The following is a 27,347-nucleotide window of genomic DNA, read 5'->3' as shown; positions in this document are numbered from 1 at the left end:
CATTGTAATTTTTCCTCTTTCATTTCTAAGTTTATTTATTCAAGCCTTCTCTCTTTTTTTCTTGGTGAGTCTGGCTAAGGTTTTGTCAATTTTGTTTATCTTCTCAAAGAAACAGCTCATAGTTTCATTGATCCTTTCAACTGCTTTTTTTAGTCTCTATTTCATTTCTTTCTGCCCTAATTTTTATTATTACCCTCCTTCTGATGACTTTGGGCTTTGTTTTTTCTTCTTTTTCTAGTTCTCTTATGAGCAATTTAGGACTCCTTATTTGAGGTTTTTCTTGTTTGTTGAGCTGGGCCTGTATTGCCGTGAATTTCCCTCTTATAACTGCTTTTGCTGCATCCCATAAGAGTTGGTCTGTTGTATTTTCATTTTCATTTGTCTCCAGGTATTTTTAATTTCTCCTTTCATTTTTTCATTGATCCAATGGTTGTTGAGTAGCATGTTGTTTATTCTCCACATATTTATGACATTCCCAGTTATTTTCTTGTAGTTGATTTCTAGTTTCATAGTATTGCAGTCAGAAAAGTTGCTTGAGATGATTTCAGTCTTCTTAAATTTATTGAAGCTTGCTTTGTTACCCAAGATATGATCTATCTTTGAGAATAATACATGTGCACTTGAGAAGAATGCATATTCTGCTGGTTTTGGATGGAAAGCCCTCTATACATCTAAGTCCATCTTTTCAACTGTTTCATTTAAATCCACTATCTCCTTTTTGACTTTCTGTCTGTCCATTGATATAAGTGAGGTGTTAAGGTCCCCTACTATTGTGTTGCTGTTAACTTCTCCCTTTAGGTCTGTTAAGAGTTGCTTTATGTACTTTGGTGCCCCTGTGTTAAGTGCATGTATATTCATAGGTGTTATGTCCTCTTGGTGGAATGTTCCTTTTATCATTATATCCTTCCCTTCTTTGTCTCTCCTTGTCTTTTTTATCCTGAAATCTGCTTTGTCTAAGTATGGTAACACCTGCTTTCTTTTGTTTACCCTTTGCTGGGAGTATCATCTTCCATCCGTTTACTCTGGGCCTATGTCTCTGTTTAGAGCTGAGATGTGTTCCCTGAAGGCAGCATGCTGTTGGGTCTTGTTTTTTAATCCCTCCAGCTACACTGTGTCTTTTGATTGGTGACTTCAATCCATTTACATTTAGACTGATTATTGGTATATGATGGCTTCATACTGCCATTTTATCTCTTGTTTTTCCCTTGGTTCTATGTTGCTCTTGTTTCTCTTCCTTTGTATTTCTGAATGCCATTTCATTTCGGTGGTTTTTTGTGGAAATTTTCCCAGTTTTCTCTTTTTTTATGAATTGTGGCTCTGCTCTAATTTTTTGTTTAGTGGTTACTGTGAGGTTTGTATAAAAATTTTCATGGATGGGGACCAGCCCAGTGGCACGGTGGTTAAGCGCACATGTTCCACTTCAGTGGCCCAGGGTTCACCAGTTCAGATCCCAGGTGCAGACATGGCACTGCTTGGCACGCTATGCTGTGGTAGGCATCCCACATATAAAGTAGAGGAAGATGGTCACGGATGTTAGCTCAGGGCCAGTCTTCCTCAGCAAAAAGAGAAAGATTGGCAGCAGTTAGCTCAGGGCTAATCTTCCTCAAAAAGAAAAAGTTCTCATGGACAAGATAGTCCATTTCCTCATAGCCTCTTATCTCCATTAGCCTAAGCAGGGCCCATCCCTTTCCTGTTCCCCTTCGGAGTTATTGTTGTCACAAGTTGTTCTGTTTTGTGTTGTGAGTTTGTGACTAAGTTGAAGTGTTTGTAGTTACTTTTGATGCTTTCCTTCCCTTTGTCTTTTAAGTTATAATTGAGTGTTTGCTTTCCTGTTCTGATAGGAGCTGCGATGTTCTTATTTTGTCTGTCTGTCTATCTCCTTGCTCAAAGTTTTGTAGACCTTTTCCTTTTGTTTCCAATATGAGGGTATCTTTAATCATTTAATAATGTAATAATTTTCTTGCAGGGGAGGTGTAGTGGTGATGAGCTCCCTCAGCTTTTGTTTATCTGAGAAAGCTTTTACTTCTCCACTGTATCTGAAGGATAGCTTTGTTGGATAGAGTATTTTTTGCTGAAAGTTTTGTCTTTCTGCATTTTGAATATATCATTCCATTCTCTCCTAGCCTGTAAGGTTTCTGCCAAGAAATCACTTGACAGCCTGATAGGGATTCCTTTATAGGTTGTTTTCTTTTGCCTTGCTGCCCTTAATATTTTTTCTTTGTCATTGACTTTGCCAGTTTTACTATTATATGCCTTGGAGAAGCTCTTTTAGTGTTGATGTGATTAGACCTTCTATTAGCTTTATGTATTTGTAAATCTGGTTCCTTCCTCAGGTTTGGGAAGTTCTCCACTATTATTTCTTTGAATAAGCTCCCTGCTCTTTTCTCTTTCTCTTCTTCCTCTGGGATATCTATAATCCTCATGTTGCTTTTCCTAATTGAGTCAAATATTTCCTGAAGAATTCCTTCATTTTTTTAAAAATCTTAGTTCTCGCTCCTCCTCCACCTGTAACATTTCTATATTTCAATCTTCTAAATCACTAATTCTTTCCTCTATATCATCAGTTCCATTTTTTTTAAATGATTCTAGATTATTTTTGATTTCATTAATTGTGTTTTTCATATCCAGAATTTCTGCTTGGATTTTTTAATAGTTTCAATCTCTTTGGTGAAGTATTCTTTCTTCTCATTAATTTTCTTCCTGAATTCATTGAACTATCTTTCTGACTTTTCTTGTGACTCATTGAGTTTCTTTATGACAGCTATTTTGAATTTTCTTTCATTTAGATTGTGAATTTCTGTGCCTTCAGGGTTGGTTTCTGCAGAATTGTCATTTTCCTTCTGGAATGAATCATTTTTGTAGTTTCTCATGGTGTTTGATGAGCTAATCTTTTGTCAGTGCATTTGTGGTAATATCATGTCACAGATTCCACCAGCCACCACTGGGGAGAAGCAGGAGCTGAGTTTCTGACCCCATCCCATCTTCTGGAAGTTGTGGGGGTACTATGGGTGCTTTCACTGGCCTGGAGAGTGTTGGAGCATGTGTGTAGTTAGACTGTGCTTGGTGGGCAGGGCTTCCTCACAGGGACTGAGCCAGGGCCACTCCTTGCAGCTGCAGTGGTACAGTGGGCTCCCCACCACCACCATAAAAGTGATTATGAGTGGGCTAAGGCTGTTGCCACCTCTTCCTACAGTCACCGCAGGGTGCATTCCCACTTTCAGGCTGCAGTAGTACTATGGGTGCTCACGTGGGCTGGGAATGTGCTCACCCCAATGCCTAGATCTGCCACCACTTCTTCTTACAGTATCACTGGGTGCTGTGCTTGGTGGGCATGGTTTCCTTGTGGTGACTGAGCTTGAGCCACTCCTTGGGGATGCAGTGGTGTGGCGTGCTCCTCCACTGCCAGGAAAGTGATCACAAGTGCATTAAGTGCTGCTGCTGCCTCTTTCTACAGTCAACCCCATGCATATTCCCACTTTTGGGGCACAGCAGTACTAGGAGTGCTCTCGCCAGGCTGGGAAGCATTCATTCTCATGCACAGGGCTGCCAGGAAAGGGCAGGGAGTGCTCACCTATCTCCACCACTTTCTGGAGGGCAAATCAATCCACCTTCAGATGTATAGCTGCGTGAGTCTCTCAGACATCCTGTTGTGCTGTGTGGGTTTCCAACATTGATCAAGGAATGTCGATTTAGTTGCAGTTCAAAGAGGGAGAGGTAAAGGGAACAGCTCATTCTGCCATGTTGCTGACATCACTCAGACTTAAATAATTTAAAAAAATAAAATAAAATACTGTATAACTGAAATTTTCACAATGTTATAAACTAATGTGACCTCAATAAAATAATTTTAAAAAATTGTGAGGGCCAGCCCCCATGGCCTAGTGGTTAAGTTCAATGCTCTCTGCTTTGGCAGTCCCAGTTTGCTTCCCCGGTATGTACCTACACCATATGTCAGTGGCCATGCTGTGGCAGTGGCTCACATACAAAAAGAGGAAGATTGGTAACAGATGTTAGCTCAGGGAAAAGGAATGTTGGCAATAGACGTTAGCTCAGGGCGAATCTTCCTCAGAAAAAAAAATATACATATACATATAATATTGTAAGACTTTAGAGTCTGCCGAGTAAAAGGAACATTATGCCCACCCAAGGCAAGATTGATAACCACATACTGTTATAAATATGCAAGAACTCAGTGAATATTGTCCTTATGCATCTTTCTTAAGGGACCTACTAGAGAATAAGCTTCAGAAAGCCAACCATACTGTAGAGACTTTGACATAAAGGCTGGAGAAGTATTCTAGCCAATAAAGAAAGAAGGGTGATAGATTCGGAACGTCACCATTTTGCAACCTCTAATGAATGAGCGCATCTAGGAAGTGAACCTCAGTAGATGATATCATAAAAGAGAACATTAGTGCTTCCTCAAGAAAGTCCTGAACATCACCTGCTCAAAATGATCAAACTTGAATCTGACCAAAATTGTAACACTAGCTACCAAATTGAAGAGAACACAAAGGACAGAGATGTTAACCACACCACACAAATACAATCACCAAAATCAAAACAATGGGTAATATTCAAGGCGGAAAAGAAAGGGAAGAAGAATCCATAGTGAAAAGAGACCTTATGATACGTATCCAATAATCATCATGTGTGGGCCTTGTTTGGATTGTGTTTCAAATAAACTGTAAAAAAATTTAGGATAGTCAGGAAAATATGAACACTGAGCATTTGATAAAATATTAAGAAATTATTTTTATTTGTAAGTGTAATAATGGTATTGTGTTTATGTTTGTAAATTATTTTTAATAAAATATTTACAGATGAAATAATATAATGCCTGGGTTTTGCTTTAAAATAATCTGGTGACAGGGAGTAAGTAGAAATATAAATGAAAAAAGATTGACAATGTATTAATAATTACTTAATCTGGGTGAACACTATTGTGTTTTTAATACAATATTTTTTCTCCTTTGGTATATGTTTAAAATTTTCAAGAAGTCTTTAAAAAGACATCTGGAGGGTTTACAAGCACATCCACTGTAGTACTTTACCAGTACATCATTGTAGTACTTGCATTGTGATCATGCCCTAGGAGATATCCATCTCTCAATACTGTTGAGCACATAGAGGAACTGACAAGAAAGAGTGTATGTAGATTTTCAAAGCAGCAAATCCTTTCTATACCTGCGTTTGTAACATATCTCATCTTACCCTTCATATTGCAATTCAATGGACGACTTTAGTGAAGACTAAAATTACAATGACTTCTCAAAGGGAACATTTAACAATAAGGGTACTCTTAAACAATTAACTTTGAGCCTTAAATTATAAGCCACTAAGGTAATTGTTTCTTGTATGTGCTTGCATGGTGGCTTACAGAAAAGAAAAACAATGCTGGTGTTTGAATTATAAATTATCACTCACCTCTTTCTTATTCTCCATGTTTTCTTTCTAGATATTTCCACACAATATACTTAGGTATTCGAAGTCGACAGAGTGGGGAGAATGACAGATGGAGGTTTTACTGGAAAATGGTGTATGAGTATGCAGATGTGAGTATGCTGCATTTGCTAGCCACCTTTCTGGAAAGTGCTCCACAGCTGGTCCTGCAGCTCTGCATTATCGTACAGACTCATAGCTTACAGGCCCTCCAAGGTAAGGGCTTGCAATTTGGTTTCTGAATTTGGGGAAAGATTGACTGGCTATCCAAGGAACTGTTCTAATGCCCTTTGTTGATGCAGGCTGCCGTGCTCCCTGTTATATGTCTGCTGTTTGACATGTGAATTTGTGAATGATTCATATTTTCTTCTTCACCATCAGTTGTCATGGCTAACTTGTAGAAAGGCAATTCTGTTTTGCCTTCAATCTGCCCTCTGAGTATGAAAAAATTCTTTATGATTTTACTCTTGGTCAATATGAAAAGAGAGTCAACTGAGGTTTTCCAGTTTATATGATAGAACAATTTTCAAAAATTTGAAAAAAGCAATAGCTCTCTCTGTGAAATTATATATATTTTTTAATATTAGGGTAATCTCTACCACTTCCTTTTGACATTAAGAAACAGAGAGAGATTAAAAGGAAATGGTAAGGATTACCTTAATATTTAACAAAAAGATGGTCATATGGAAAAAATGTCAATATATAACAATATATTGTTTATATACTGTTTTATAAAATTATTATGATGATCAGGTTAATATTTTTGTGTTTTGGTTTTTTGTTTGATAATCTCATCACTTAGACTATTCCAGTTATAACAGATCTGCCAGATGTTTCCTTAGGGCCTTCTGCTCAAACCATTTCTAGAAGCAGGAAGATTAGACAGATCAGTGGGTAGACAGGTGAATAAATGGGTGGATGGATGATGGATAGGTATTCATTTTCTAAATAGAGAGTTTCCTGGAATTTGTTAATCTTATAACTAAATAGATGTTGTTAAATGGTCAACGTATTGTAATGTGCTCCTTTTGTTTCATTCTCAGCAGAGTCTTGCTGTGACTTCCTCTATGTACCCACAAGTTACTGTCATGTTCTGGGCCATGCTCTCACTTGAGACTTGATCTCGTTGGTCTGGGGAATCTCTACAATGTCCTTACAAATTTCTATAACGAGGAGCACACTAGCTTAGGCTGAGTGCTTTAATTGGGGGGAGAGGGGGTATATTATGGAAAAGAAAGATGGAGGGTGCACTGGTAGCCAGTGACTTGTTTATTTATGAATTCCTAGCCCAACCCTGACTCCACACTAGAACAGCTTTGGGCCAAGAGGTTTGAGAAAAGGGTCAAAGAGATCCATGTGGTGTGATTCTCAACTGCTAGAAAGCAAACTGGAAGAAAGAGGAAGTGGGATGTTAGCACAGAAACAGAAGAGAAAAGCTTGCAGAAGACAAGGCATAAAAATTAGCTGTGGATGACTGCGTTTAGTAGTGAAAGACCACAAGCTGCACACAGAGGTTCTGGCTTTGATTATCTCACTACCTTGATCTGAGACCTTGTTCAAGTCACTTACTCTCTCTGGATCTTGATTTCTCAAATGTAAAGGTCACAAACTAAACTAGATGATCTCCAAACTCTTTGACAGCTCTATTCCATTTTTGCATCAATGAATGCCCAGTAAGCTTATAGGGCCAGGTGTATAAGTTAGGAAATGGTCTGTAAATAAGGATATAAATGAAATTAAAAGGTAACATCAAACTAAATCTCTGTCTAAAGATCTAGTACTATTCTCTAGAACAACTTGACAACTCCTTAGTACAGTCACACAGCTGGGAACCGTCTAGAAAAGGGAAACCCAAGCACAAAGATGGACGGTTGCAAGCCACCTTCCTGTGGTCTGAGATTACTAAGAGTCCCTACTAGTTTTCTAAAAGATTTAGAAAGTCATAGAGACGTTTTTATCCTAAAGATAATGGAGAAAGAGGAGGAAAGGCAAGAGAGGGTCTAAGAAAATGACATCACCTTTTCAGTTGGAGAGGTTTATGTAGAGTTTAATGGAAAAAAAAGAGAGAGAGAAAAGGCAATACTTAGTCTTTATCAAGTTACTCATCCTCAACATAGGAATCAGAATTTGTGTTTTTTAGAGTTGTTGCTCTTCCGTGACACCTGGTGTCCCCACTTTATCTGCTAAGCTCAACACATTTACATGAGGTTTACTTCAGACTTTGGGAGCCAGACCTTGTTGTTGGCCAAGGCAAAACTTGCTGTCAAAATCAGAAAGCCAGAGGGAAAATATGTTCTGTATTACTCCTAAATTCGTCAAAAGACAGATTGATCCAAAGATCACTACAATCAGTGCAAGCCATTGAGCGCAAGATGAGCAATAAAACTGCTAGGTTGATCTTTTTTTTTTAAATTGAAATATAATTGACATACAATATACTATTAGTTTCAGGTGTACATCATAGTGATTCAATATTTGTACGTATTATGAAATGATCACCAGAATGTCTAGTTATCATCTATCACCATACAAAGTTAGTATGATGTTATTGACTATATTCCCTATGCTGTACATTACATCCCATAACTTATTAATTTTATACCTGGAAGTTTGTACCTCTTAATCCCCTCACCTATTTTGCCCGCCCCCAAACCCTTCCCTCCTCTGGTAACCACCAATTTTTTTCCTATATCTATGAGTCTGTTTCTGCTTTATTTCATTTGTTTGTTTGTTTTGATTTTTAGTTTACACATATGAGTGAAGTCATACAGTATTTGTCTTTCTCTGTCTGACTCATTGCACTTATAATACCCTCTACAGTCCATCTATGTTGCCACAAATGGCAAGTTGTCATTCTTTTTTATGGTTGAGTAATATTCCACTGTATATATACACCACATCTTCTTTATCCATTCACCTACCAATGCACACTTAGGTTGATTCCGTATCTTGGCTATTGTAAATAATGCTGCAATGAAAGTAGAGGTGCATATATCGCTTTGAATTAGTGTTTTCATTTTCTTTGGATAAATACCCAGAAGTAGAACTGCTGGATTATATGGTAGTTTTATTTTTAATTTTTTGGGCAACCTCCATACTATTTTCCGTAGTGGCTGCACCAGTTTACATTCCCACCAACAGCGCACGAGGGTTCCCTTGCTCCACATCCTCACTACCACTGGTTATTTTTTGCCTTTTTGATAATAGCCATTCTGATAGATGTGAGATGGCTTCTCATTGTGGTTTTGATTTGCGTTTTCCCTGATGATTTGTGATGTTGAGCATCTTTTCACGTGCCTATTGGCCATCTGTATATCTTCTTTAGAAAAATGTCTATTTAAGTCCTCTGTCCATTTTTTAATCGAGTTGTTTGTTTTTGTGATATTGAGTTGTATAAGTTCTTTAAATATTTTGGACATTAACCCCTTATTGAATGTACGATTTGTAAATATCTTCTCCCATTCAGTAGGTTGCCTTTTTGTTGTATTGGTGGTTTCCTTCACTGTTCAAAAGCTTTTTGGTTTGGCGTATGTCCCATTTGTTTATTTTTGCTTTTGTTGCCCTTGCCTAAGGAGCCTGGGAAAAAAAAATATTGCTAAGACTGATGTCAAAGAGCTGGCTGCCTATGTTTTCTTCTAGGAGTTTCATGGTTTTAGGTCTTACATTCAGGTCTTTAATCCATTTTGAATTTATTTTTGTATATGGTGTAAGATAGCGGTCCAGTTTCATTCTTTTGCACATAACGGTGAATTTTCCCCAACATCAATTATTAAAGAGATTGTCTTTTCCCTACTGTATACTCTTGCCTCCTTTCTCGAAGATTAATTGATCGTGTATGCATGGGTTTATTTCTGGGCCCTCTATTCTGTTCCATTGATCTATATGTCTGTTTTTGTGTCAGTACCATACTGTTTTGACTACTACAGCTTTGTAGCATAGTTTCAAATCAGGGAACATGATGGCTTCAGCTTTGTTCTTCTATCTTAAGATTGCTTTGGCTATTGGGGGGTCTTTTGTGGTTCCATACAAATTTGAGCATTCTTTGTTCTAGTTGTGTGAAAAATGCCATTGGTATTTTGATGGGGATTGCATTGAATCTGTAGATTGCTTTGGGTAGTGTGGATATTTTAACAATATTAATTCTTCCAATCCATGAACACAGTATCTCTTTCCATTTATTTGTGTCATCTTCAGTTTCTTTCATCAATGTTTTATAGCTTTCAGAGTCCAGGTCTTTCACCTCCTTGGTTAAATTTATTCTTAGTTATTTTATTCTTTTTGACACAATTATAAATGGCATTGTTCTTATTGTTGCCATTTTTTAACAAGGGAGGTGGGCGGAAGGTTGTGTTGAAAGACCAAAGAGTGGAAGTACCTGACAGTAATCAACAACAGCAACAAAACCTCCAGCAAATAAAGATCAGCTCAGACAACCCTGTCTAAATCCTTTTGCATTTTGAAGAGAAACCTATCTTCAGAGACAGCTTCTACATACAAGCCCCTGCTGACAGATGATCCCACTTACAAATGAACCAGCTTATAAATTAAATTCATGTGAATTACAAGAACAGAGCTTTTCTGCTCTAGGAAAAGAAAAATAAATGTGATAAAGAAACCTAGTTTGACATATATTTCTACATATTTATGGTAAAAGATTCTTAGGATTTATATTTAAAAATGCAAGTTTCTGCTATGAATGTACATAATCAACGTGCAGGAAACCTGTGAAGCATTTGCAAATAGCTCTGAATTAAAATCTTTAAAATATTCTTATTTAGCAGGTAGAGAGTGGTCCTAAGTTTGCAAGTCATTTCCATATGGGACTATGTCTAAAATTACTATTTTTTTAGGATAGAAAGAAAATTGCTTTTTTAACAGAATTTCAACCATCTATTACTCTCTGAAGGACATTCTTTTAAAAAAAATAAGAAAATCAGACAAGAAATATGACATTTTAAAATATTTAAAACTAAAAATTGTGTTCTCCTTATGGAAGTTGGTGTAGCCCTAAAACACCAATAGCTGTGAAAATCCTTTCTCAACTCTGCTTTCTTAGTGAATAATTAAGTCAGAGATACCTCACTGTGCTGGAGGCTGACAGGCCCAATGGAGAACTGTTTAAGCAGAACCTAAGTGTTTCTCAGTCTGTACTGTCCCCAGAAGGACAGTTTGGCTCCTGTTCTGAGACCAGGAATCAGAGCAGAGTGGAAACCTAAATGTGAACATCCAGTTCTTTTCACTCCACACTGTCGCCTTAGACATGACTGCTGCTCTGCATTGGATCTGGAATTTCCCTAGGAACATCCATCTCTGGAATATGAGAAATACTCAAGGAGTTCCAGCTGCACACGCATAGCCAAGATGTCAGCTGGTAGATAAGACGGTGCATAGTACAGCACCCTGTAGAGAGTTCACTGTTTACACTTGTTATGATTTTCGAATCCAATCCCATATCCCCACCAGAAGAGAGAGAGAGAAAGGCAGGAAGGAAAGAGGGATGGAGGGAGAGAGGGAGGAAGAAAGACTGCCCAGTAAGCAGAGATGGGCAATGGCATTCCTATTAGTCTCCATGTAGAGGACACTGCTCTCAGTGTTAAAGATGTAAGATGTGGTCCAGGGCCTGTCAGTTCTATTTTCAACATCTCAAACTCATCCTAGACTTTTGATTCTATCTAAATCGTGCCAGCAAAGGTAGAAGGTAAACTGTCTACCTTCTGTAGACAGAAATTACCCTACCCAACATTTTGGATGATCTGGAGAAACAGTAAAATGAGTGGGCTGGGCTAGAAGGTCTCTAAAATCACTTAGTTTGGTGAGTGTGATTTCTGAACGCTCAGTTTGGGTTGTGCAGACCTAGCTTCCCATAGTTGGCAGAGAAGATAGTGGTTCACATACAAAGAACTCTCCACAGGCCTTCCCAAGGAACATAGCACGGCTCACTGCCACATTCCATGTGTGCTCCATGGAGCAGCCTAGGAAATGCTGTGCAGGATCATGGCACACCACATAACCTTCACAATGAATGTATATAAACCACAGCCCAGGCTGCCTGCTCTGACAGCCAGGTGTACATGCTCATGCAGTGGAGCCATCATGCAGAAACAATGCTTCCTTGTAAGGGACCATCTAAGTAAAACAAAAGAAATCGAGACTTCACTTGATGCAAGTGGTTCCCAATCTACTAACCCAATTGTTTCCACTTTTTCCAGATGGCTTCAGTTCTTCATTTCCAATCTCCATCTTTACTTGTCATTACTGGAAAATCTCACTTTACACTCTCAGTGTATTTAGCTGTGATGTGCTGATTGAATTAGGAACCAATGCTCTCCCACAGGCCATGTGCCCAGGAAAGCTTTGCTGAACAGGGTAAAAACACCTAAACCAACTTCGATTCTGATTTTTCATATCCAAAATCCTAATGTGTTGCCCCTTTTACCAACAGTATATACCGACTACTTCATGAAAGGAAGGGAGGAAAGGGGACTGGAAGAAGTTTTAATTATTCTTTTCCTGTCTTGCCTCCCATGAGACTACTGGGAAATTCAGAAGTTAAGGGGTTGTCCTCAAACAGCAGCAAATTCTGCCCCAGTTAACCAGGGTAACTAAGACCTCCTTGAAGTGTGAAAGACACCTCATTCGTCATATTCTGATGAGGACTTTCAAGACCTAAATCATTGAATTTCAAGTGCTCAACTTCATAGTAAAGCAGGTAGAGCCGTGCGCAGCTGCCTTTAAGTGGCTCAGGCTAGAGAAGAACCCAGCAACCCCCAGGCCCAGGTCCTTCCTCCGCCAGATCCCTTGTCTCTGCGTATGCCTGTCTCCACCTCTGCATTTCTGCAGGGAGGAGCAGCACAGGCGAGACTGCCAGGCTGGGAGTGGGACTGTGTCCTGCGTCCCTCTAGGTCTGTCTACTTCGTTGTTATTTTTGTTAGTTAATTAACACATTTATCGAATGTCTATTGTGTGCATGATGGTGTGTGAAGCTCTGCAAAATTTATCCTAAAAAACTTTCCTTTTTTAAAAAGTTTATAATGTGACATTATAAACAACATGACAAAACATATTTAGAAACACCTAATTTATGTGAGTATATTCCAGAATGAGCTGTTCCATTTTCTAGATGGGATGATATAGAATGAAAGGAGCTCTTAGAGCATACTTAACTCACCCTCTCTGTCTAAGGGGCCAAACAGCCTCTACTTGAGCCCATTGTTCCTATGAGGCAGTTCTGATGGACTCACAGACTCTGTGGTGGAAGGGACCTTAAAGGACATCTAGCCCATCACTCTCACTGACACGTGATTCTCTGATCACTTCCCTGCATTCAACCTCAGGGTCCACCATCTCACCAGGGAGGTGCTCATTATCATAAGATGGATACGGTAAAAGCTCTTCCAAAAATACTGTATTTTTACAATTTCTACATATTTGGAATTTTTGATATATCAACTTTTTATTCTCTATTACATCTGCTGTTAAATATAAAATAGAAAACACAATTATGCACAAAGGAGAAAATAAAAATTACCTTCCTACCACTCAGAAATAATAAAAATCCTGCCACTAAGAAATAATTAGTGATTATATTTTACTGCTTATCTTTACAGACTTCTTTCATGTTTTAATATTTATTACATTAAAATATGGATGCTATTTTGTAACCTCCTTTTTTTGACAACACATCATGAGCATACATCTGTGACAATATATGTAATTCCATATCATTTCTAAGGACTGCTTCATATAACAACATATGGATTATCTCTTTCTTTTCCATTAAGTCCCTGTTTTTGAAATCCTAAGTTATTATCTATATTTGCTATAATAAATAATCCTATGATAAACACATTGAGAACTAAACCTTTGCAGATAGCCTTAATTATTTCTCAAAGATAAGTACCCAAAAATGAAATTGCTAGATTCAAGGACAAGCAGGATTTGAAGGCTTTTGATACATTATGTCAAATTGGCAATTTTAAAGTACATTTCTTAAGAAGAATAGCACAATGTCTCAAGTTTCTGATCCAAATGCACAAAAAGTCAGTGAGGACAACAAATGTGACCAGGACTAAGAATGGGGCAAATGTCCTAAGACTTGGGAAAGAGCTCTCAATAGTGCCCATGTAAATATGAAGGGCTTAATTCCAAGAAGTGTCCTAATTTCTTCCCTTGTTACTTCGTTGTATCCACTTTTATAAACTTTATTAAATCTATTTTATTAAGCAGCTGCAGTTCATTATTGATGAAACAAAACTTCAAGAAAAGCTTCATCAGAGACTTTTGATTTGAACCAAAATTGTAAGGAAAGCGGACATAAGTTCCTCAAAACTATTGACAAAAATCTGACCAAAGAAAACTTGTAAAAAGCTAAACCATACAAAAATTATGAAACAGTAGCCTCTACATTGAACAGTTTGTGATTTCTTTCAACTTTATGAATATGCTAAATTTATCTAATAGCATTTAGTGCAAAGCCCTGCCAGGGATAAAACAAAGACAACATGTCCTCCCTTCCAGGTTGGACAAATTCAGTAGAGGCTGCACAAACAAGGGTGATGCCAGTGATGACTTTAACACTCAAAGACTATTAGACATCCTTCCTGGCAGCGTGGAACCACCACACTTGGCACATAGTAGGCAATCAATGGATATTTGTTGAATAAAAAGAAGAACGAATTCCTGCTATGTGACAAAGCCCTATGCTAGGTGTGATTGATACAAAACAAATGGCATAGCCCCTGCTCTCAAAGAATTCAATCTAATGGAAAAGAAGACCAAAAAATTATTATAACTCAATGTGCTATGTCCTATCGGTGGCCATGTTACAGCCCTTTGGTGGCACAGAGTGATCTCTTATGGAAAAAGATACAGAGGATATAGAAATGCTGTGCTATCCTCATTTGAAAGAGGAGATATCAGAGAATGTTGGAAGAAACAGGGAAGTTTCCATGAAAAAGGGGGCCTTTGAGCTGGGTCACAAATGATGCCTAACATTTTATCATGTTGTATAAAGAAAATACAGCAACATGAAAAAAACAGAAGGGGGAGGTCATTAGTTTGGTCCACGCCCATGTCTGCTCAGCAGTACTGGTGTTAATAGTCTCCTCAAAGCAATGGGATTGTGGGTGTTATTTTATAGCACATAATTAGATTTATTCCTCACACTTGAAAGATCTCTCTAGTAGCAGGGTGAAGCCCTGCATGTATGCTTTAAAAGAAGCACAACTTATTTTCCTGTATTTATTACTTTTCTTTTCGCGTTGTTCACTACTTTGGATTATCAGTTTGTAAATCAATAAAATAGCAAATCACCAGTCTGCTTAATCAATATATATATATGGAGTTGAGTTTTACAGACACCACCATCAACAATGTTATAAGGAGAGACTTACAGAACTGATGTGATGGTTTGGCCACATTGCTCCACTCTATTGAAAAGTATTAGCAGAATAAATGATGAGTGTCCGGGGGTAATGATATTATTGATCTCTTTATTTCACATTCAATAGCCTCTGAGTCATGGTACCACCCCAATTTATACTTAGAAGAACAGAGAGAAGCTTCATTTTTTATCATTGATTCAAGTGCTTGAAATCAGCTCTGTATGGTGTATCAGCCCTCAGCACAGCTGCGAATAGTTTTGAATTTGAATCATTTTGAGCATAATATGAAATAAGAGCCTGACTATTTTTAGATTCTACTTAATTATCTCCAATAATCAAGCACAAATCTTGGAACTTTTCACTCAGTATTCCTTCTTTCTCCCTCTCTCTCCTTCCACGTGAGATGTTAGTGAGCGCAGAAGCATGTTCAGGCATAGGGTGATACACTAGGTTATGCGTGGGGGTGAAGAGATGATGTGATTAATTGTACACGCACAGCTATGTATGAAAGAAGAGACCTGGTGAAAAGGTGCAGAGTGGTCAGTACAACGCTGTTTGGAAGAGAGAGGCCAACATAAATAAAGGGCTATCTGCAGTGAAGAGTGTTCCCAGACACTCACTGTCCTCTGCCTTTCTCATGCTTCTTTGTTTGCCAACCTCCAACCTCCCCAAATTTCAGTAGTTTCAGCACTTCATACCTTCAAGGAAGCAAAAGCCCACATTTATTTTCCATTTACCTGACCTTTAGCCCAAACTTAGAGCAGATATTTACTTTGACTGAATATCAACATACTGTATGTAGGGGAGAAAAAAATTTTCCCACCCTTCTAGGTTCTTTTGGCTGGTCTGTTATTTGAATTGACATCAGACAGATTAATAGGAGGAAAACAAATTTAATTTCATATGTACAGGAGCCCCAAAGATATGGGACTCAAGGGCAAGTCAGGCAATTGAGCCTTATATACCATCCTGAGTTAAGGAATGGTATAAGGGCCTGGGACTTCAAAGGGGAGGGGGTTAATTCACAGGACAATATGAAAAGCAGATGTTTGATAATTAGATGTTTGCCCTGCCATACAGATAGGCCTCTCAGATAAAAAATTATCTCTGGTAATAGCTCTCTTTCTGGGCCAGGCCCTCTATCTAAATTTTTTTAAGTAGCTAAGAGAGAGGTAAAAGTTTTTCTTGAGTCTGCTGGGTCTTGATTGCCTTCAGCTCAAAATGATCCACGTGCCAAAGTGGCACATTTTGGGGTCACATGTTCTGCTCCCCCTCACTATAATTATTATTTATAAACACTAAAAATAACTGCTATGAATACTAATCAAAATGCTCTCTGAGCAGGGACAAGGTGAGGTCAGCTTAATAAAAAATTCAAAAGTGGTTTACTACGGCATTTTCCCAAATAGCCTTTTTTCTAGGAAGCTATAGACAGTTACATGAGCAGGATTTTCTAACCCAATTCTGATTGGGGGTGGGGGGTGGTGGATGAGGGAAGCTCCCACAACCACTCAAACAGTTTTCACTATCAAACCTCTTCTCTATAGACAAACTTTTGCCGTCATAAAGTGTACATTCCAGTGTACACTTTATGTACACTGAGTTTTAAAGAATTCCTTAGACATGTAAGCTAATATTTTCTTGATGACTTAGAGGGAATAAAGAACTGGGATCATTTCCTGTTGAATGATTCAAGAAAGGCTTCTTTTAAAAAATGTACTGCTCATGCATAGGAGCATGTGTATATATATATATATGCAATAGAGATCCAGAGCTCTGCGTACAGTCAAGCCAGATGCAAGCAGGAGGAAAAAGGAGCAACGGATTCAATTGGTATGTAAACGTTCCTTAGTACAAAACCACATGGAGATTCACTCCTCAAAGCTCACAATGAGCCACTGATTGCACAAGGACAGGGCCTGCTGAGTGCTGCCTGCCTAAGGTTTTGTCAGCACTTTCACTGTGATCCTAAATTTCCACAGCTTTCCACTCAGCTGTAGAAAAAGTCAGAGAGTCTGTGAGACTAACGAGACTCCAAAACTCCAAAACTTTGTAAACATCCATGATATTATCAATTGAAACACTTGGACAATTCTATAGGAAATGAAGGTCTCCAGTGTAGAGTTGAAATGTGAGAATTTCCAGTGAGCAACCTTCTGTGAAGGCAGCCACTTCCAGATTTTTGTTAGTTAAAACATTGAGTTAAAATTCAAATTTTAAAAATCTAAAACACATCTCCTATGATGTAGACAGGAAAGAAACAAATATTTTTAATATAGACTTTTAGAATAAATGACTGAGTAAATAAATAAGCAGATATTAAAAAATCACAAATTTAAAAAGTCAACATAGAAAAGTGAAGCAGCTACAAAAACCATTTAAATTAAATTGCATTTTTGAAATATTTTATGAACACCCAAGGAGATGTTTATTTCAAATCCAAGGATGCTAGGGAATTTCATGAAAGAGGGAGTATTGGACTTTAAAAAATGAGTGAAATGATTTTGAGTGTAGAAATTCTTGGGAGACAGATGTGCTGAGCCCTGAGGAGAAAGTCAGAGCACGAGGCACGTGTGTTGTAACGCTGTCAACTCCAGGAAACAGAAGCAGAATAACATGAACTTGATCCTGAAGCTTGAGGGTCCTGAAAAATCACTCTTTGTTCTTAAGGTCCAGCAACCCATCTCTCAACAGTAGGCTGCAGTGTCTTAATTAGGACGTGAGGGAAATCTTCATTAATTATTACATTATTTACTAAATAAAATTTATTGAGTACCTATCCATGAGAGGCACTGATTTGGATACTAGAAACATGAAGATAACGAAGACCATTTACCCCTGCAGAGCTTCCAGCCTGGTAATGATGAACAACAAATGAACAACTAAGCGCAAAGCCTACCATGGGTACTGTAATAGGAGTAGACCCAGAGGAGAGTGGACCTGAAGAATAAAGTGATACACTCCACCTGGAAAGGATGGGGAAGTTTTCATAAGCACTCTCGCTTGAGCTAAGTTGAAAGTTCAAGCAGTAAAAATAGAAGAAATCACCTAGAAAGAGATCAATGGAGGCCAAGAACAAAACCCTGGGAGGCAGCACCTTTTAAGAGTCTGGAATGGGAGAAGAGTCAGTGAGGCAGAAGGAAGTAAGAGAGAGGTGGGAAGGTCAGAAGAGCACAGTGATATGGTAGGCAAGGCAGGTGTTTCAAAGGAAATGCCCATGAGAGGCCTGTCAAGATGAGAACCGAACAGTCTGTTAAATTCTACACTTATGACATCACTGTGACACACACAAGAACATTTCAGTGCAAAGCATGGGAAAGAAGTAAAGAATGCAAATCAGAAGAGAAGAAACAGTGGTAGCAATGGTAGAATTTCTAGACTGCATATAAGGGGAGAATAAAATTTGTGAAGTGGCTAAGAACACAAATTGCAGGATAGTGACATAAACCTAAGACTGTGGTGAAGGAACCATTAAAGGGTAGACTTGAGAAGCAGAGCAAAAGCAAGATCTTTCTCTAATCCAGCTTCTGCCCCACTACCCTAGTAGTTAACAAAGGTTAGTGTGAGTTGACAAAGTTGACACCACTAGTAACAGATGGAGCTAGTACCACAGCCCAAGATTCCAGGCTCCATCTCTCGGTAAAGGAGCTCAATGTGGAGAAATTCTGTCACAAATGATCTTTTATATTTTCACTCACCTTGTAGCCTTGAGTGTGTTACTTACCCACCCTGAGCATTAGCTTCTCTGACTGGAAGATAATTTAACAGTCTAAATTGCAGTGTTGTGTTAGAATGAAATAAAATGAACGATGTAAAGAACCTAAACCTTCTGTCTGGCAGGAGGCTGCTCAGTAGTCCACCTGTGTCGTTTTCTTACTTCTGTCCTTCCTGTCGCAAATGGAAGCGGAAGAGCATCCTCAGCATGTTTCTAAATTTACTATGAAATGAGGCTTCATCATTCACAGTTTATTTCTTTTTTCAATGGATGTCAACCAGTTTGAACTCATTTTACCAAACCTTGAAGCTAAATGTTAGCTTGCTCTCCCCCAAGAGTTCTGTGTCTGGCCTTACGTTTCTCATGCCCTCCAGAGCCAATGCCGACTGCGTTTATTGTGCTCTAGTCTCTTAAACTCAGAGTTGTCCCAGAGGGTTTTGAAACCTCAGAAATCTTCCAGCAAATTCCACTTAGGCTTTGCTCTGTCCACTGACCTATACTTTTGGCACGAAATACTTTTAGCCTTGATTCTTTTGAAAGGATATACATTTATGGGTGGGTGAAAAGTTAAGCATTTTCTTTAAATTTTCTAAGCACATCATCTTGACTCCGTTAGACATCAAAACTAACCTTTTTCCCACAAACTCGTTAGCCTTCACATCCTAAGTGTTGAGATATTTTCTACAGTCCTAGGAAAGTATAGGACTCCTAAAATTGGTGGTGATGTCTTCGTCATTTTCTTAATACACTTTATTTTCTAGAGCAGTTTTAGATTCACAGCAAAATTGAGGGAAATGTACAGAGATTTCCTCTATACCTTCTGCCCCCATACATGCACAGCCTCCCCTCTTATCAACATCCTCCACTAAAGTGGTACATTTGTTACCATGGATCAATCTACACTGACACATCACAATCATCCAAAGTCCATAGTCACCTAAGGTTTACTCTTGGTGCTGTACATTCTATGGGTTTGGAGAAATGTATAATGACATGTATCCATCATTATAATATCATACGGAGTATTTTCACTGCCCTAAAAATCCTCTGTGCTCCCTCTATTCATCTCTCCCTCCCCCAACCCCTGGCAAACACTGATCTTTTTACTGTCTCCATAGTTTTGCCTTTCCCAGATGTCATATAGTTGGAATTCTACAGTATGTAGCCTTTTCAGATTGGCTTCTTTCACTTAGTCATATACATTTAAGGTTCCTCAATGTCTTTTCATGCCTTGATAGCTCATTGCTTTTAGCACTGAATAATATCCCATTGCCTGGATATACCACAGTTTATTTATCCATTCACCTCCTGAATGACATCTTGGTTGCTCCCAAGTTTTGGCAATTATGAATAAAGCTGCTATAAATGTCCATGTGCAGGTTTTTATGTGGACATAACTTTTCAGTTCCCTTGGGTAAATACTAAGGGATGCAGTAGCTGGATTATATGGTAAGAGGATGTTTAGTTTTGTAAGAAACCACCAAACTGTCCTCCAGGGTGGCTGTACCATTTTGCATTCCCACCAGCAATGAATTAAAGTTCCTCACCAGCATTTGATGTTGTTGTTGTTTTGGATTTGGGATTTCTAATAAGTGTGTAGTAGTATTGCATTGTTGTTTTAATTTGCATTTCCTTGATGACACATGCTGTGGAACATCTTTTCGTATGCTTGTTACCATCTGTCTATCTTCTTTGGCGAGGTATCTGTTAAGGTCTTGGGCCCATTTTTAGTTCGGTTGTTTATTTTCTTATTGTTGAGTTTTAAGAGTTCTTTGTATATTTTGGATGATAGTCCTTTATCAGATATGTATTTTGAAAATATTTTCTCCTGGTCTGTGGCTTGTCATTTTGTCCTCTTGACAATGTTTTTCACAGAGCAGAAGTTTTTCATTTTAATGAAGTCCAGCTTATCCATTATTTCTTTCATGGATCATGCCTTTAGTGTTTCATCTAAAAAGTCATTGCCCTACCCAAGATCACCTAAATTTTCTCCTATGTTATCTTCTAGGAGTTTTATAGTTTTGCATTTTACATTTAGGTCTGTGATCCATTTTCAGTTAATTTTTGTGTAAGTTATAAAGTCTGTGTCTAGATTCTTCTTCTTTTTTTTTTTTTGCATGTGGCTATCCAATTTTTACAGCACCGTTTGTTGGAAAGGCTATCTTTTCTTCATTGCCTCTGCTCCTCTCTCAAAGATCAGTTGATTATATTCATGTAGGTCTGTTTCTGGACTCTCTATTTGTACCATTGATCTCTATGTCAACTTTTCACCAATACCACATTGTCTTGATTGCTGTAGCTTTATAGTAAGTCTGGAAGTTTGGTAGTGTCCGTCCTCCAACTTTGATTTTCTCCTTCCTTAGTATATTGGCTATCCTGGGTCTTTTGTCTCTCCATATAAACTTTAGAATTAGTTTATCGATATTCACCAAATTAGTTTCTGGGATTTTGATTGAGATTGCATTGAATCTATAGATCAAGCTGGGAAGAATTGACATCTTGGCAATATTGAGTCTTCCTATCCAAGAACATGGAATATCTCTGCATTTATTTAGTTCTTTGATTTTTCATCAGAGTTTTATAATTTTCCCCATATGGGTCTTGTACATATTTTGTTAGATTTATACCTAGTGTTTCATTTTTGGGAGTGCTAATGTAAATGGTATTGTGTTTTTAATTTCAAATCCCACTTGTTCATTGCTGGTTTATAAGGAAGTGATTGAGTTTCTATATTAACCTTGTATCCTGCAACCTTTCTATAATCACTTATTAGATCCAGGAGTTTTTTCTTGATTCTTTCAGATTTTCTATGTAGACAACCATGTTATCTGTGAATAAAGATAGTTTTATTTCTTCTTTCCTGATCTGTACCCCTTTTATTTCCTTCCCTGCCATATCTTCTTGATTTTAGCGGCAGTCTGAGTTCAGTGAACAGCATTAGTCCAATAAATGAATCATCACAAGTGATTATATTTCTTTCCAGTTTCTCATCTTTCACCCTTATCTCTGTCTCCCTCTGTCTTGGTCTCTGACTCTCTGTCTCTGTCTCTCTCTGTCTCCAACTCTCTCTCTCTCCCTCTCTCTCTCTCTCTCTCTCTCTCTTTCTCACACACACACACACAGAAAAACAAACGTATCTGAGGTTACAGGTACAGACTACTTCTCAAACTATAACACAATGTTTGGAAGTCATAATGCCTAATGACAATGGCACTTGCCCCCCACCTCCACCACTACCCAGAGAATGAGAGAGAGAGAGATGTAGGCTGCCTCCTAAAGGAGCACAATGGAGAGAATGTTCAGAATCAAAAAACTTTGTTATGAATCTTGGCTTCACCACTTAATAATTTTGACCTATGCCACATTTCGCTAGCTCTCTGCATCTGTTTCTTCATCAGAGGAGTAGGGAAGTAGACCCTACTTCATAGGGCAGGCATGTGGAAGAATTTCCTGAGACAATGTGAGGGGCAAATGCCCTGTATCATATCGGGTATATGGCAGGTACTCAAGAAGTGCCCTCTTCCATGGGGAGTATTTAACTCTGATGAGTCAGTACAGACAACAAAAAGCAGACCATTTATAACCAAGGTATTAACCTTACCACCAAAACGGTCCCACCAAATAAACTCGGGGAATTATGAATACATCACTGCTTTTTCCCTCAAGGAAAGAAGAAAGGAAGAAAACGGGGAAAACTCAACAACCTATTTTATCAAAAGTCAAAAAAGAAAAAACCCACCAGAACTCTGTGAGTTTATTTTGCCTTCCTGGCTTGATGTTGCCTTAATTTTTCACTTACTTGATGCTTATAGGGACATCTACATGCTGCACCTGCACCTCATGGATACGGCAAAAATATATGAAACAGTAATCTGCTCTTATCAGACCCCAGAAAGGCACTTCTGGAAACACTAATTAGATTTTCTTCAGCCTTTCTTAATTTAGTGAGTTCTAGGAGAAGATCACACCTCTCCTAACACTTGTAAAGAGAATTTTTGTGCAAGATTGTGTGCAAGTAATACCTGCTCGATGCTCAAGGAAACATGTTGCCATGGTACCAATCAGATTTTGTCTTCATCAGGGTATAGAAATTAAAACTGACAACATTTAAGTGTAACTGTTTTTGTTTGTCTCCGTAAGCAGTGTTAGTGCTTGGAGAGAGACGAGGTCTGGTTTTGCTGTTGTTGTTTTTTGGTTTTGAAACAATAGTACATTAAAATAAGTAGGATACAAAATAGTGCAACTAGTTTAGAGAAACAAAGAATCCCCCAAAGGAGCTCATTATTCTTATACATTTACATTATCAAAGGATGTGGAAATGCCAAGAAGTGAGTTCTTAATGGTCAGAAGCTGCGGTGTCATCTCAGAGCCAAAGAGAGAGAGTCGTTGACTAATGGGGTGCAAGTGCAAGATTGATCTGGAAGCCTAATTGGCTATTTTCATGGCCTTAAAATTCTGATCTTATATTAGAGCTATAAAATATCCATTGTGCTTCGGGGAACATCTGTGCATTTGGTTCACATAATAAAAGAAATATTACAAATCAAGAGAGGTAGCCTGCTATGGAGGAAAACAAGAGAATGATTAACTTGAAATCAGGAAAATGGTTGCCCATGGGGATGAGGAGGAGGGAGGAAGGGATTTCACAGACATCAGTAATATTCAGTTTCTTAACTTGAAGGGTATTTTATTGTTCCTCTGGGAACTCTACATAGGCACTGAATGCACTCACAATAAAAATTTACTTAAAGAGATAAAGAGAGAGAGGATAGAACATGGCAAGTAGATGGACCTGGGGTAGTGCATTCAAGTCTTGACTCTACTACTAACTAGCTAAGTGATTATATATCACATTGGCTGGGACTCAGTTTTCTCATCTGTAAAATAAACATGCTACATGGTCATTATATTCCCTTCCAGCTTGAAAACTATCCAACTCTATGCTTATCGCATGGAATACAATATTGCTGAATTGATCATGTTGGGGAAATACCATCTTTTCCTTGTGCAAAAACAAAAAATCCTACGGTTACCATCCACCCCAATTTGACTAGCAGAGTAAGTTACTCTCTTACCCCAGGTCAGCCCCTTTAAATCACTCTACTATTCATTGAGTAGAATTTTTGGGATTCTTTATAGGGCAAGATTATATGAAGTCAGTGATGAAGCCTACAGTGTGGGAATCAGAGGTCCCATCTCGTGCCAACACTCCCCACTTCTCCCTCTGCCTGTCAATTCATCTTGTCATTCAGAGCTTCTCTGAATGTAAAATAGCAATATACTGAATTCGAGAGGCATCTAATTATTTCATGTCCATTGAATGCTATTGGTTGCTTCATATTTTCCCCAAAATTACCAAGAAATAACTATGTTTTTCAGGGCTGGGGTAATCACCATACCAATTGGGTTTCAAGGAAATGATTCCTTTCGGCTTGCAAACTCAAGAAGACAGAAACATCCTCTTTCCTTATTCTTTCCACAAGTGTTAATAGAGTGCCTACTGTGGGCCAAGTCCTGTGATGGCTGCCGATTCCTACTTAATTTCTCAGAGCACAGACAGGGGATGTGATTATCACAAATGTGCTCTGGGGCACTGTAGCAAATTTGCCAGGCACTGGTGTTCACTCACACTCATTTGGATTTGTATGTCAAATGAGAATAGATAGATTTGGGCTGCTGTCTTCCACCTCTGGTTTTGTTTCAGGCTCCAATGTCAATCAAATCAGAATGCACTTTTGTTGGCTCTGACCCGCTGCTTGGCCTCCATCCTGAGAACAATGCCCCGCCTCAAATCCCGTGGGGCTTCCTGGGCAAAACTCTGGAAGAGGCCTCAGGAGAACCCACTGCCTGGGCTCTGAAAACTGAGCAAATGTCTTAACCACTTGGAGGCTCAATCTATTCCCTCTGAAATGGGGAACTACCTCAAGTGTTATAATGGACCCTGGGAGCACTTCTTGTGTCATACAGCATATAAGGCACTGAGCTCAAGGTTTGGCACTTAATATTAACTCAAAAAAAATTATATGTGCTTCCTCTTGCTGTTCTAACTAATGTAATTAAATACACAGTCATGTTTCAGTGGGAAAGCTTCTGTTCTCAGAAGAACTGCCTGCTGCCTTCCTGCTCTGTTGATTCTGATGAGAGCCTAGCCGAGGGAATCTGGCAGCATCCAATTCTCTCAAATACATCCAAGCATCCTTAAGGAGTAATCAAATTTAAGCACATTTAAGTAAATCAAATTTAATGTTTACATTAAGGGGGGTGATGCTGGACAGCAAATGTGTCGTGACATCTTAGGAAGCAAGATTGAAAGACCGATATGCTCGAGAGGCTGCTGTGAAGGCGATTTGGCCACTTCCCTGACCCAGCCCCCTTCAATAAGAGCTTAGTGTGGGATTAATAAGAAAAGTTTGCAAAATGTCTATGATAACATGTAAAAGAGTACATGCCATTCCTATAATAATGAAAATTATCAAGAAAAAACATTCATTCTAAATGTTGAAAGAAAAGGAAACTCCTCAGGAAATTAACTCTGAGTTCTGTGACATTCTTCTCCTTATGCAAACATCCAGATAATGACAAAATACACAATTTAGGTAAACTTTCACTGCCGTGATTTTCTCATTTCATTTATTCCCAGTAATTTTTATGTTTTCAATTTATTAAGAGAACTAGTAAGTGATTTCCTGTGGGACACCATGTCGCATTTAAAGCCGCATGAGACATAAGACAGAGAAGCTGAGCTTTCCCACTAAGTCACCAAAAGGAGAACCCAGCTCTCTAACACTACCATGTGCTTCCAGGACCCCCCTCAACTGATCGTACAGATGAATCTTTGGTATCTCTAGCGACTGCTCTGTGATTGTTTATTCATATAGTGGGTCCTCAACAGAATACTGCAGAGGTGATGTACGCATTCAGTGAAAGAATCAAACGAGGTCATCTCTAAACTAAGATTCAAAATCAGTAAAATCATGTTTGTTTCAGCCAAGAAATGCTTTACTACTACTCTGTTCATCTCTTTTTGTGAATCTAACATTAAGGTAACAATTATCCTTTAAACCCACTTCACACCTAAAATGAAATTAAAGGCTCATCCCATACAAGAGACTTGGCAATATATATATAGTACATATAGTTAACAATAAAGCCAGATATTTAAAAACCTGGATTTATTAAATATGTGTGGAAAAAGGTGATTATTTTCATTTCAAGAATAAGAAATTAAAATTACTCTGAATATGATGAATTTCAGATCTCAGCTTTCATATTTTATCATGTTATTAATTGGTTCCAAATTTTTTTCCTTTGCCTCTTTCTCCTGAGAAATATTTTATTTTTGTTGCCAAGGGAAAGCAAAATACTTTAGAATCAATAATGAGGTGCAAATTTCTAAACATGACTTTTTTGTAGATGTTTAATAGGTTTTTAAATTAAGTAGAAGGTCCCAGTGATAAACATTTATATGACAGCATTTCATCAAAGCACTTCAACCTCTTTCACGCCTCTTCCTCTCCCCACAGGTGGAGTGTCGTCCATTCCCATTTTCCAAATGGGGAGCTGAGATGCAAAAGGTTAAACACTAGGACTAAGAGGAGAGAACAAATCAGGGTCAGAAAGAGACCTGAGTCTTGTCTTCCAGTTATTTTGTGTTTCTACTATAAAGCTCCTCAAAAAAATTTAATGTTACGCACATTCTAAATACTACTATTAAAGAAAAGATCTATTCTTTAAATCTTTATAACATTATAATTGGATATGCCTTTGTCAACTTTTCTCATGCTAAATGGCCAAGAAAGGCAATAATTATTTTTCTATGCTGAGGTTTGATATTTTCGTAGAAGAACTCAAAGTATGACTTGTACTTAACTTTAGTCCAACAGGAATTTGCAGTAATGAATAAAAAGTGGTCACTGACCTGGAACAAGATCACTTTGGACATGACACTATTACACAAAGTGGTAACATTTATTTTCAGATAACCACTTTTTAAAAGTAGTTGTGAATATATTTCACAGAATAAAATGCCAGCTACAAGGTTTAGAGAAGCAGAATAAAATATGATGTTGAGTTACTGGGGAGTGATGTCTTTTGGCTGATATGGCTGAGGTGGTTTGTTTTAGAGTTTATAGCAATAAAGGTAATCAGGTGATTCTTAATGTTGCCAAGAGTACTGCAGTGGAGCCATTAAAGGAAGGAGAAAGCGAGGGCATTTGGAAGGTCAGAACTTCGATTCTAGAAATTTCAATTAGGTCTTGGTTCCGCTGACTCTAATAGCATCCTAAAGGTGGAAGACTAGTTTGTAAAGATTTGTGTTTGTACGGAAGGTTGGGTGAGTTCCCAATTAATGCCAAGCTTCATCAGCTTGTATTCTGGAGGGAAGTTCCATTATTAACGCTCGCTATCTTTTTAGCATCTTTTTTGGTAGCACTCAGGATTTTAGGGACATGGTCTCATTTTCCCAAAATATTCAGGTGGATAGGCTGAATGGTGGGGAGAGTCGGAGGCATAAGTGGATAAGGCACAGACCAGGGCCAAGACTGAGTGAGGAGACAAATGTGCAACAGCTCAAACCTAAAGAGACTGGAAGAGCTGGAAAAGCACTGCGATCACTCAGCCTTCAATCTCCCTAATCTCAGCTCTGGCCTGAAGAGGGTTTCTACATAGCTCAAGTCTTTTGCACATTTTTTGATCCTCAGTACACAGAGCAAAGAGCTACAGGAACTGCTTAAGCACCTGACGATGGGTGAGGAGAAAGAGAGGAAATCACTTAATCAAGTGTAGAGGAAACCACTAAGACACTCTTC

At 38.3% G+C, this 27,347-nt stretch overlaps 1 protein-coding gene across 3 annotated transcripts in view; it reads left to right on the top strand.

Annotated features, from left to right (window-relative positions):
* XKR4 (XK related 4) overlaps window positions 1-27,347 on the top strand; it is a 417,152-nt gene that overhangs the window by 244,562 nt on the left and 145,243 nt on the right. For all 3 annotated transcript variants that reach the window (XR_011493201.1, XR_011493202.1, XM_044744188.2), the window contains exon 2: window positions 5,459-5,658. Coding sequence is in view for 1 of the 3 variants with exons in the window: in XM_044744188.2 (XP_044600123.2) it covers window positions 5,459-5,658 (200 nt within the window). In the remaining 2 variants the exon portion in view is untranslated. The remainder of the gene's footprint in view (window positions 1-5,458; window positions 5,659-27,347) is intronic.

Source organism: Equus asinus, chromosome 12 (assembly GCF_041296235.1).
Source record: "Equus asinus isolate D_3611 breed Donkey chromosome 12, EquAss-T2T_v2, whole genome shotgun sequence".
Classification (NCBI taxonomy): domain Eukaryota; kingdom Metazoa; phylum Chordata; class Mammalia; order Perissodactyla; family Equidae; genus Equus; species Equus asinus.
Note: the sequence above shows the minus strand (reverse complement) of the source record. Positions and strands in the feature narration are given on the sequence as shown.